The 12607-nt window shown below is 42.7% G+C and overlaps 1 protein-coding gene across 3 annotated transcripts in view; it reads right to left on the bottom strand.

Moving 5' to 3' along the window:
* ATP8A1 (ATPase phospholipid transporting 8A1) overlaps nt 1–12607 on the bottom strand; it is a 473872-nt gene that overhangs the window by 459618 nt on the left and 1647 nt on the right. For all 3 annotated transcript variants that reach the window (XM_082272128.1, XM_082272127.1, XM_082272129.1), the window contains exon 2: nt 8777–8884. In XM_082272128.1, coding sequence (XP_082128254.1) covers nt 8777–8825 — 49 coding nt within the window. In that variant the 5' untranslated portion in view covers nt 8826–8884. The remainder of the gene's footprint in view (nt 1–8776; nt 8885–12607) is intronic.

The raw sequence follows: 12607 nt of genomic DNA, 5'->3' as shown, positions 1-12607 counted from the left end.
ATTAACTTCCATTTGAGGTCAATGACCATGATTATCTTTGACTAGCAATTAGGTACAACTCTGATTGGTTCCTGATCATGTATTCATTGACAGCCAATCAGTTAAAAAGGCCCGCAACCATTTTAAGCACAACGCACAGAGCATATGTATCCATGCATTGTGGTTTGCTTTGACGCAGGTGCATTGCAGTGCACGGTGGTTCACATAGCTGTGCATTGCAACGCACATCCAAATCACATTACCGTGCATTGCAGTTAACTCATGGTGTGCATAGTGGTGTGAACCAGCCCTTACTAAAAGAAGATTGGGAAGATTTCCCTGAAATTCCTGTCCTACAGCCACAAGAGGAAGCAAGAGAAATGCCTCCAAGGGGAGAAAATTCCTGATCATCAGGGTCACCAGAACTAGAATCGGCATTGGAAGATTTCCCTTGTATTCCTGTACTGGTGACCCAGCTTGTAAATAGCACACGTTCTTTAACTCTCAGCCAAAACGTTTTGCTCTTTTGCAGATATTTCTTAATGACATCCCCCCATGTGTTGGAAATCGCACCACGTTTTCAGGTGCATGAAGCCACATGAGACAAAAGCAGCATGAGGTTTCTGCGGCTGGGTAAGTATAGCAGGCCATTCAAATGAATGCTGTGCCCACGCAAATGCAGCATGAACAAAACGCAACAGTGTGAACCTTTGTATCAGATCCCGGTGTTATTTAAAAATATATACATAATAAAAAACGTATGCAAGGGCTTGTTCACACCGGCAATGTTGAGCTGTGTTGGACTACATTGCACTAGCTGTCAGAGAACGGGGGGGGGGGGGGGGCGTAGCATGTTACCGGCTGAATAGGAGTGCAACATGTAGCATGTTATGAAAGGTAAATTTAATATGATATTCACTAGACTTATGTACATTCAAACAGTTAATGGTTTTGGATGTGGATTTATTCTACAATAAATGAATATTACTGTTTTAATTAACACTGGGAATTCAGCTGAAATTGTGAAACAAATGAATAGGATAAGACACACACTGATGTGATATTGGTTACAACTGTAGTATTTTGAACTTTGTGTAGATAGCAGTTTGCCTGTAGTTCAGCTTTAAATATAGTTGTTAAAGTGAGACAAAGGTCCTCTGTAATCACCTCCCCCTCCAGCAAAGCAATGTACACAGGCTTTCTCGCGGCTGCTCACATCCTCTCCCAGGTTCAGACTTACTAGCCAACTTGATTGGCAGGCCCAGGACAAGGAAACTCCCGTGCATGGAGGATAATTCATCTCAGCCCTGAGGCATGCCCAGAAACTACCCTGAGCATTAGAGATAATTCTAGAAGAGCGATACAGGAAGAGAAGTTTCTTTTTTTTTTTTTTTTTTTTTTTTAAATGCAGAATATAATAAATGTAAAGGGCGTTTATGCAAGTAAGAAAAAAAAAAGCCTTTTCGCTCTAAGAGTATAGATCCACTTTTAAGTGAATTTGTGCCCAGATCATGCAAAGTAAAGTATTTATGTACACTGAAAAAGCAGTGAAAGCACTGTAAAAACAAGCAATCACTCATCTCTGAACCTACAAGCACTGTGAAGTAAATTAACTTTTACAAACACAGGCAGCGGGTTATGCTTTGACCTGTTTCACATGAGCTTTCAGCAAGCTTTGTTGAAGCTTTTAAAGTACCATTCAGCTCCAGTTTGTAAATGTTGAACATATAGACTCTAATGGGAGCGATGATTACTACCTCAAAGCAGGCTGCTATCAGGCTTCAGCACTTCTTGAAGCATGTTGAAAGCCTTTGAAGCCTGCTAGAAACTTGCTTAAAAGAGGTTGTAAACCCACATATTTTTATTTTTTTATTTTTTTTTTTTCTTCACCCTGAAAGAGAAACACATAATGAGCTAGTATGCATCGCATACTAGCTCATTATGAAATACTTACCTTCGAACGAGCCCCCGCCGTGCCGCCCGCTTAACCTCTATTACCTCTAAGCCCCGGTTCACACTTGTGCGTGTGCGGGGTTCGCATGTAATGTCGGAGCGCACTGCTCCAACATTACATGCGATCAGCTGTGCGGTGCGAGTTTAGCCATACAAACTGTATGGCTAAATTCGCATCGCTCCCGCAGCAAACACGCACAGGAGGCATTTTTGCAGCCGCATCAGGATCGGATCGCACAGCGGTTCACACTTGTGCGATCCGATCCTGTGCGAACTGCACGATCGCACTGCGATATGCGATCAAACTGGGGGTGTCGTTAAGATTACATTGACACCCCCAGCGGATCGCATATGGCAGTGTGAACTGCCGGGGGTGCGTGTGCGATGCAGGAACAGGCTGCGAATTCGCAGCCTTCCCGCATCGCATAAGTGTGAACCGAGCCTGAAAGATTTACCCCCTCTTATGACCAGGGCATTTTTTTGCAATATGGCATGCGTTACTTTAATTGACAATTGCTCGGTCATGCAATGCTGTACCTAAATAAAATATATAATATTTTACCCACAAATAGAGCTTACTTTTGGTGGTATTTGATACCCACTACATTTATTATTTTTTTGTGCTATAAAAAAAAAAAAAAAAAAAAAACACAATAAAAAAATATTTTTACTTTCTCTTGTAAAACATATCCAATAAAAAAAAAAAAAAAAAAAAAAAAAAAAAGAAAATAATCAACTTTTTTTTTTAATAAAATTTAGGCCAATATGTATTCTGCTACACGTGTTTGGCAAAAGAATTCCAATAAGCATTAATTGATTTGCGCAAATATATATAAAAAAATATAACGTCTACAAACTATGCTATTATATACCGTAATTTTTTTTATTTTTTATACTAGTAATGGCGGCGATCAGCAACTTATAGCATGACTGATATTGCGGCGGACAAATCGGACACTGAAACTTTGTGGGACTAGGGACACTATTAAAGTACCGTAATTAGTGATAAAAATATGCACCGTCACTGTGCTAATGACATTGGCTGGGAAGGAGTTAAACAAAGGGCGATCAAAGGGAAACTGTGCGCCTAGCCAGTGTTTACTGTACAACGTGCACTGCTTTTACTCAGGGAAGTGATGTATTTGCAGGGACACAAAATCCATCCCTTCCCTCCTGTCAGAACAGAGATCTGCCTTTGTTTACATAGGAGGGGAGAACAGAGATGTGCCTATGTGCTCACTCACTCACCAGCTACCAAAGACTCCCATAACAGAAGTTGTGTGCTTTGCAAAACATCTCAGATGCTGGGATTAGTAGTCCTCCAACAGAGATCCTTCTTTGCGGATGAGCGAGTTTGGGGTGAAGGAACTTGACTGGCCTGCACAGAGTCCTGACCTCAACCCATAGAACACTTTTGGGATGAATTGGAGCAAAGAATGCGGGCCAGGCCTTCTCGTCCAAAATCAGCGCCTGACCTCACAAATGCGTTTCTGGAAGAATGGTCAAACATTCCCATAGACACACTCCTAAACCTTGTACACAGCCTTCCCAGAAGAGTTGAAGCTGTTATAGCTGCAAAGGGTGGGCCAACTCAATATTGAACCCTACAGACTGATGCCCCATACACACGTGCAGATTATCTGCAGACTTTTGTCTGCAGACTTACCAAAACCATATAATATGAGGTCAAACCTAAACACTTTCAATTTGTATGCAATCCGGCAGGCCCTTGCACTACATAGAAAAGGTAAGTCTGCAGACAAAAGTCTGCAGATAATCTGCACGTGTGTATGGGGCATAAGACTGGGATGCCATTAAACTTCATGTGTGTGTAAAGGCAGGCGTTCAAATACTTTTGACAATCTAGGGCAGTGGTCCTCAACTCCAGTCCTCAGGGCCCACTAACAGGCCAAATTTTAAGTATTACCTTGGGGAGATGCAGACTAGAGTACTGCAATCATTGAGCAGCAAATTAGATCACCTGGGATGTATTTCAGTTATCTTGCAAACCTGGCCTGTTAGTGGGACCTGTAGGCCAGGGTTGAGGACCACTGATCTAGTGCAGTCCTCGGGGCCCACTAACAGGCCAGGTTTGCAAAATAACTAAATTACATCCTAGGTGAGCTCATTTGCTGCTCAGTGATTGCTGTATTCTAGTCTGCATCTCCCCAAGGTAATACTTAGAACCTGGCCTGTTAGTGGGCCCCGAGGACCGGAGTTGAGGACCACTGCTCTAGTGTATGAAGTGTAAAAAAAACGGGGTGTGGGGTTAAAGAAAAGCAAAGCTCCTCTGGAAAAAAAAAAAAAAACAACATTTAGGAAAGCAAATGAGTTATTGTCAAGCTATCTGCTGCATATGGACACCGATAACGTCAGTCTAGCCAACCAGGATTCAGCGATCTCTGCTAAATAATATCAAGGCGTCAGTGCTCACAAAATAGAAAAACACCAGTTCTGGTGGACTGACCCAAAACCATTAGATGCTGGAAGGAGGAATGCACCATTAAGCTTCCAGTATCTGTTGCAGACTCAAGAGACTCACTCTTATTGCTGCAGCAGGACTCGGGCGGTTAATAACGCTGTGCTCACTGTAATGCCAAAGATGCAAAAGCATAAGAAAGAAGCCAGAATCAGTCTGCAGTGGAATGACCTTATAAAAGAGCATTGTTCACAATCTATAGCTAATTAACCCTTTACTCACCTGGCCATAGTAAACTAAACATTACTGCTGGCTACAGGTATCTTCACTTTGCAGCGGCCTATAAAATAAACTCGCACAGCAATGCTAGGTGTGAACTATGAATCGCAAACATATCTGAGCCAGCCCTGCACTGCGACATGCTATAAAAGCCGGCCATAAATTAACTCATTCATCGACACAAATTCTTGCCAAAACTGGGCACGATTACCATCTCAAGTGGTGCTAAAAACAATACGTGCCACAAGATAATTAATGCACTGCAGTATTAATGACCACCCTTAATAGACCATCAATTAGCAAAGAGAAGGAAAGCGAAAGGTAAGTACACCAAGGAAAAAGGCTCGCCGTGGATGCCAACAGATTAAGCCGAGGTGTCATTGCACAAGATCAGATAAACAGCAAGACGGAAAGGCTTCTACTAGGCTGGCTATTCATAGGAAAAGCAAACACTGCTGTGCTCTTCCAACAATACAACGTACAGAACAACGTATAGATCACTTTGATGATCAGTGTGAGCCATGAATCAACAGGATCACAGGAATGGATTATAGAACGTACATTTCAGAGTCAAGTGCCAGTACTGCATATTTATTATAAACTACTGATTGGTCCCTTATGTAGAGTCAGGCCCATTTTGACAAGCTGTATAAATGATAATGTTTAAGCTGTAGTCACAGACAGGCAGATTTCCCGTTATAGCAGACAAGTGTCTGCAAGTCACTGAATCCCATGGGCCCATCTCCCCATAGCTTGCCACACGGCTGATCAGCAGAGGTGTACGACACACACAGATCATGAGAAATACAGTGTTTGGAAATAAAATATGACAGTTCTACACAATTCAACATTAAAAAGCAGAACTAAACTATCTAAACCACACAAACCAAAAGTGCTATTCCATTCATTTTTAATATTCATAGCACACTCTCCCATCCATCCATGTCCCCGTGCTTTATTTTGCTGAGAACTCACTTAGAAAAACACACCCTAAGCATTTCGGTTAGCGATCTCGTGTAAGAGCAGATGATTAATGCAGCATGTACTTCCTGGAATCCACCTGTCCTTAGCTCAGACATGCAGGTGTTCTGTCAGAATACCCCTACCTATCAGATTCTGCTACCAGAAGTGACGTACGGACTAGAACAACTTAAGCCCCGTACACACGAGTAGAAATTCGGCCGGGAATTTTCATCCGACGACCGATCTGCCGATTTTAGGCTTGTTAGTATGATGCTTACGACAACCGAAAAAATCCTGGTGTGCAGGCTATATAATTTTTGTCGACCGTCAAAACACGTCCGATTTTCGTCTCATTAGTACAGATTTCGATGGGGAAAAAATCTTATGAGCAAGACTAGGCATGCTCAGAGACGAAAGAACACATACAAAGCAAACCAACACATGACATCACTTCTGAAGCAGAATTCTGTTGTACGGGAAAATGTGTGTGCAGTCTAGGCACATTCCAACCAACAGACACCACTCTGGACAAAAGACGGACGACTGGTCAGCGGAAATTCATTGCGTGTGTACTAGGCTTTACTGCACTCCAACATGGCCGCTATGCGTTCCAATAGGTTTCTTAATGTGACAGAACACGAAACAGAGGCGGACATCTTCTTACAAAACAGAAAAAGCTGCGCTAAAAGGGACAATGGTACATATAGATGTATCAAAGTAGTGCATCAAAATAAATAATATACCTAGAAGTGCATAAATTAAGTCCTTATAGTTAAAAAAAAAAAAAAAGTCCCAAAATAGTGGTAAAAAAATATTGATAAGCAAATAAACGTGCTGTCCTCCACCGCAGTGCTCCAATCACCATGACATGTGATTAGATTTACCAAATGACAAACGGTATTAACCCAAATTAGCCACTAATTAGGGATCAGTATAACGATTCCAACAGGATATCCAGCCCAAGGGGAACACCAAATGTGAGACAGGGTGCCACATAAAGGGGAACAGGCGACAATCAAGGCAATGCTTCCAATGACAGTCCTAGGGGTCCGTATAGCTCAGGGTATCACCATAAAGAAAAAGGATATTGCTCTATAGTGTGAATCGTTAAAAACACTTTATTCAATAAAAAGAGGAAAACGTAAATTTGGTATAGAAGATAAGTGCTTAAAAACAACAAGCGAAGCCGGATGGCTTCTATCTCAGCCCGTCCTCCCAGTTTGCGTGGTGACGTCAGCACACCGGTCCCGATGCATTTCGTCACAGCTCACGTCTTCCTGTGGATGCAGGTGACCATGTTGAAACGCATGGCCCATGCGCAGTAATTTCTTCTAGTCCGTACGTCACTTCCAGTAGCAGAATCTGATAGGTAGTGGTATTCTGACAGAACACAGGCAGGAGGGTGTGCGTAGTTGAGACCCCTCCTGCCCTCCCTAAAACTACTGGGATGTAGGACATAATTTGCCTAGGCATGGAAACCAGGAAATAACTGAGGAAATATAAACAGTTTAAAGTATATACGATATACTTTCCCTTCTATTTACTAATGCCAGTAGCAAATAGTCAATGTTGATTAAGAGTGTGACGTTCCACAACATGGTCTGTTAGAAATACGTTGGCTGCCATTGCTACCGCCTTTTGAAAATACTAGCTGCCTGGCTATCATTTTGATCCAGTAGATTCAAAGATTCGAAGTCAGACTAGCCATGGATCCCCAAGTTTCAGCAGGAATCGGTGAAAATTCAGGCCCAACCAGCACCACTTAGCGTGGAATAAAATAGATTTAAAATATCAACTGGGCTGGGAGGAGAATAATCAGCCAAGCAGTATCTGCATTCCATAAGATGCAATCACTGTTCAGCTGCACTACTGTAGTCAGACAGGCACAGTTCCCATGGCTTCTGAATACAATACCCAGCAGTGAAGATTCCTCCATCCACATGGCTGAACAAAAGAAAACCAAGCCCTATCTGACCACCTCTGATATCCCAGAACAAGTATAAAGATAAGGGGTCTGGACCTCTCTACCTGTATGTTCATTGCAAGTCCGATGGTTTTTAAAGCAAAACTTCACTCTCTTTAACAACATTGACTATTTTTAATCCTCATGCTGCTAGTATTAGTAATGGATAGGAAAGTATATCATATTTAATTGTTTTAAACTTTCTTTTTTAAATGTATTCAGTCACTTCCTGGTTTCTGGCCTAGGCAAATGATGTCATACATCCCAGGAGTCTTCAGGAGGACAGGAGGGGTTTTCTCAGCTAAAGCGGAGTTCCGGCCTCAAATACCTTTTTTAACTAAAAATACCCCTATAATACTAATCCATCATCCTTTACAGAACCGCTATTCTCATACTTACAAGGTGTACAGTACTGGATTTTAGTCAAAATATTACTTTTAAAAATGCTGTCTGGGAGCGGCCATCTTAGATGTGGGCATCTGAAGCCGCAGTGTAATCTGCTGTGTCCTTCTTCCTGATTCCAGGGAGTGTTCTGGGATTTCTACCTGATTCCAGCCTCCTGGGAGTGATGACAAACAGCTCCCAGGATGCAATGCAAAGACGGAAGTGATGTCTGTGGCCGTGGCCACAAAGGGGGGAGAAGGAGGAAGTACAATCAAAAATGCCCTGAAAATAAGGGACCCCCGAAAAAAAGTTAGAAATGCCCAATTGTTGATAAGCATAGCGAGCACTCCAGGAATCACTAAAGTTGCAAAATAGGCCGGAACTCCACTTAAGCACACTGTCCTCTAAGCATTCCTGAGCTAAGGACAGATGGATTCCAGGAAGTAAATGCTACATGAATTATCTGCCCTTACTCAAGAAGGCCACTGCCAGAAATGCCAGGGGGTGTTTTTCAAAGTGATTTCACAACAAAATAAAGCTCTGAGACATGGATAAATGGGGAGTTTGCTTTGAATATTAAAAAAAAGAATTAAAAAGCATTTTTAGTTTGTGGTGCTCAGATGCAGTGTAGTTCCACTTTAAGGCGACAGCCAAGCAAGGAGTATTTTTAGGTCAGCAATGACATCCAACGCACTTCTCCCAGCACAGGTTTTCTTTTAACATAAAAAAAAACTGATGAAAATATCAATATTTGCGAGTACTTGTACAAACTGACAAAGTGATCTCTGAATAATTCAAACATATGAATGAAAATATAATCTCCGAGAAAGACTTACCGCCAACCCTGGATCGGAGGTCTGATACCGTGGTCTGAACAGTCGACATGGTGCTGGGGCTGAGCTGTGCCTCACAATGAAGCCTTACAATCAATCATAAATGGTGATCTGCCGGGAAAAAAAAACATATATACTGTTATTAACAAGAAATAAAAATGCATAAATAAAAAGAATATGGGAACAGTGATCATGCAGTTAGGTCTGGCTCCAGCAAATAAGACTCGAGGCTCGGTTACCTCTCAGGCACTGTCAGACATGGAGAAAAGACCGTACTGTATATCGCTCATCAGCAAGAGCATCAGGTGGAAAAGTAGTCAGAAAACATTGAAGAGGGTGGCAATCCACAAGTTGAACCGGGCGTAAGCAGCGGTAAAAGAAGAAAGCGGAATGCAAGACAGAAAACAAATGATCTACTACTGATGAGATGGGAGGGGGAATTATGTCACACCAAAGTGGGTTGTGATACAGATATAGAAAAGAAGTGAATGAGGTAATCACACTGCTGATCGAGTAGCAGATTTCAAGTGACACTAAAACACAGGATCCATGCTACAAGGAGGATGGATGGCATTTAAAGAGGCCACCCAAATAGAACAAAGTAGAGTAGAAATGAATGACAAGGGGAAATGGTGAAAGGATGTGTCTAGAGGGTGTTGTATGACCAGGAGGATGTGACAGGGCTGGGTTACTAGATGATGATGGTCAACAATGGGGTTATAAGAGGCTGGCACAGTCAGATGATGATGGTCAGGGACATGGTTATAATGGGTGATCAGAGGCTGGCACAGTCAGGTGATGATGGTCAACAACACGGGTATAATGGTTGATCAGAGGCTGGCACAGTCAGATGATGATGGTCAGGAACATGGGTATAACGGTTGATCAGAGGCCGGGCACAGTCAGATGATGATGGTCAGGAACATGGTTATAATGGGTGATCAGAGGCTGGGCACAGTCAGATGATGATGGTCAGGGACATGGTTATAATGGGTGATCAGAGGCTGGCACAGTCAGGTGATGATGGTCAACAACATGGGTATAATGGTTGATCAGAGGCTGGCACAGTTAGATGATGATGGTCAGGGACATGGTTATAATGGGTGATCAAAGGCTGGCACAGTCAGATGATGATGGTCAAGAACATGGGTATAATGGGTGATCAGAGGCTGGCACAGTTAGATGATGATGGTCAGGAACATGGTTTTAATGGGTGATCAAAGGCTGGCACAGTCAGATGATGATGGTCAGGAACATGGTTTTAATGGGTGATCAAAGGCTGGCACAGTCAGGTGATGATGGTCAAGAACATGGGTATAATGGTTGATCAGAGGCTGGCACAGTCAGATGATGATGGTCGGGAACATTGTTATAATGGGTGATCAAAGGCTGGCACAATTACTAGATGATGGTCAGGAGTAGGGTTATAATGGGTGATCAGAGGTTGGCACAACATGAGGAAGATAGTCAAGAATAGGAATAATGAGGGACTGACAACTACTAGATGGTGGTGGTCAGGAGTAGAGGTATACTGGATGATCAGAAGTTGGCACAGTCACTAGATGGTGATAGTCAGGAGTATGGTTTGAATGTGCAGATCAGAGGTTGATAAAATCAGATGACGATGATTAGGAGTATAGTTATAATGAGTGATCAGAGGTAGGCAGAACCACTAAATGACAGTCAAGAGTAGGGTTCGAGGCTTGATTCAGACTCCTACAATGCGATTATTATAGTGCTACTTTGCATATTCTTTGGGGCCAAATCACACTGTAAATTACACCAAAGTAGCACAGGAACCTTTTCCAAAGTCCCATTGTGCCAAGTTGCATTGATGAGTAAGGGCACCATTGAATATAAGGCGATTTCCCTTGTCACACGAATCAAGTCACATCATTAGTCACACAAGTGTGAACCAGCAATAAATGTGTAGATCAGAGGTTGATACAATCAGATAATGATGGTCATTAAAAGGGTTATTAAAAGTTGTTACAATAACATGATGGTCGAAAGCAGGGCAATAATAGGGGATCAGAGGTTGGCACAATCATTAAGATGATTAGGAGTGTGGTTATAATTTATAGATGAGAGGTTGGCACAATCAGATGATGGTCAGTAGTAGTGTTATTAAAATGTATCAGAGCGTGGCACAATTATAAGATGATGGTCAGAAGTAGGATTATAATGGGTGATCAGAGGTTCGAACAACCATTAGAAAATGATGACCAGAAGTAGGGTTATAATGGGTGATCAGAGGTTGGGACAATCAGATGATGGTCAGGAGTAGTGGCATTATACTGTGTAGATTAGAGATTTGTACAATTACTAGATGACGGTCAGGAGTAGAGTTATAATGGGCAAAGAGAGGCTAGCACAATCATTAGATGATGATGGTCTGAAGTTGGGTTATCGGAGGGCGGTCGGAGGTTGGTAGAATAAGACAATGGTGAGGAGTCGGGTTATCAGAGGTTGAAACAATCAGATGATGGTCAGCACTAGGGTTATTGGTGGTTGGTACAATAGGATGATGGTGAGGAGTTGGTTATTGGAGGGTGGTCGGAGGTTGGATAAAATCAGATGATGGTCTGAAGTTGGGTTATCGGAGGGTGGCCAGAGCTTGCTACAAACAGATGACGGTGAGGAGTTGGGCTGTCGGGAGGTTGGTACAATTACATAATTGTTGGTACAATTGCATAATTGTGAGGAGTTGGTTATTGGAGGGCGGTTGGTACAATCAGATGATGACAAGGAGTCGAGTCATTTGAGGTTGGTACAATCAGATGATGGTCTGAAGTTGGGTTGTGGGAGGGTGGTACAATCAGATGATGATCTGAAGTTGGGTTGTCGTAGGGTGGTACAATCAGATGATGATCTGAAGTTGGGTTGTCGTAGGGTGGTACAATCAGATGATGGTCTGAAGTTGGGTTGTCGTAGGGTGGTACAATCAGATGATGGTCTGAAGTTGGGTTGTCGGAGGTTGGTACAATCAGATGATGGTCTGAAGTTGGGTTGTCGGAGGTTGGTACAATCAGATGATGGTCTGAAGTTGGGTTGTCGGAGGTTGGTACAATCAGATGATGGTCTGAAGTTGGATTGTCGGAGTTTGGTACAATCAAATGATGGTCTGAATTTGGATTGTCGGAGTTTGGTACAATCAAATGATGATCTGAAGTTGGATTGTCGGAGGTTGGTACAATCAAATGATGGTCTGAAGTTGGATTGTCGGAGGTTGGTACAATCAAATGATGGTCTGAAGTTGGATTGTCGGAGGTTGGTACAATCAAATGATGGTCTGAAGTTGGATTGTCGGAGGTCGGTACAATCAAATGATGGTCTGAAGTTGGATTGTCGGAGGTTGGTACAATCAAGCCATGATCAGGAGTTGGGTTGTCAGGAGGTTGGTACAATTAGACAATAGTCTAAAATTGTGTTGTTGGAGATTAATACAATCAGATGGTTGTGAGTAGTCGGGTTGTCGGAGATTGGTACAATCAGATGACGGCCTGAAGCTGGGTTGTCAGAGGTTGGTACAATCAAGCCATGGTCAGGAGTTTGATACAGTCTGGTGATGGTCAGAGGCTGGTAAAGTCATCAGATGATGGTGAGGAGTAGGTTATGAGGAGTTTATGGAGGTTGGTACAGTCATCAGATGGTAGCCAGCAGTAGCGTTGTCGAAGGCTGGTACAATCAGATGATGTTAAGGAGTAGGTGATAAGGAGTGCCCAGAGGCTGGCACAGTTGTCAGGAGTAGGGTTGCTGAAGGCTGGTACATTCAGGCAATGGTGAGGAATTGGGTTATAAAAGGTGGTGGGAGGTTGACACAGTCACTAGATG

This window comes from Pelophylax lessonae, assembly GCF_965119305.1.
Source record: "Pelophylax lessonae genome assembly, chromosome: 1".
In the NCBI taxonomy this organism is placed as follows: Eukaryota; Metazoa; Chordata; class Amphibia; order Anura; family Ranidae; genus Pelophylax; species Pelophylax lessonae.
The sequence above is the reverse complement of the archived record's forward strand: the minus strand, read 5'-3'. Positions and strand labels throughout refer to the sequence as shown.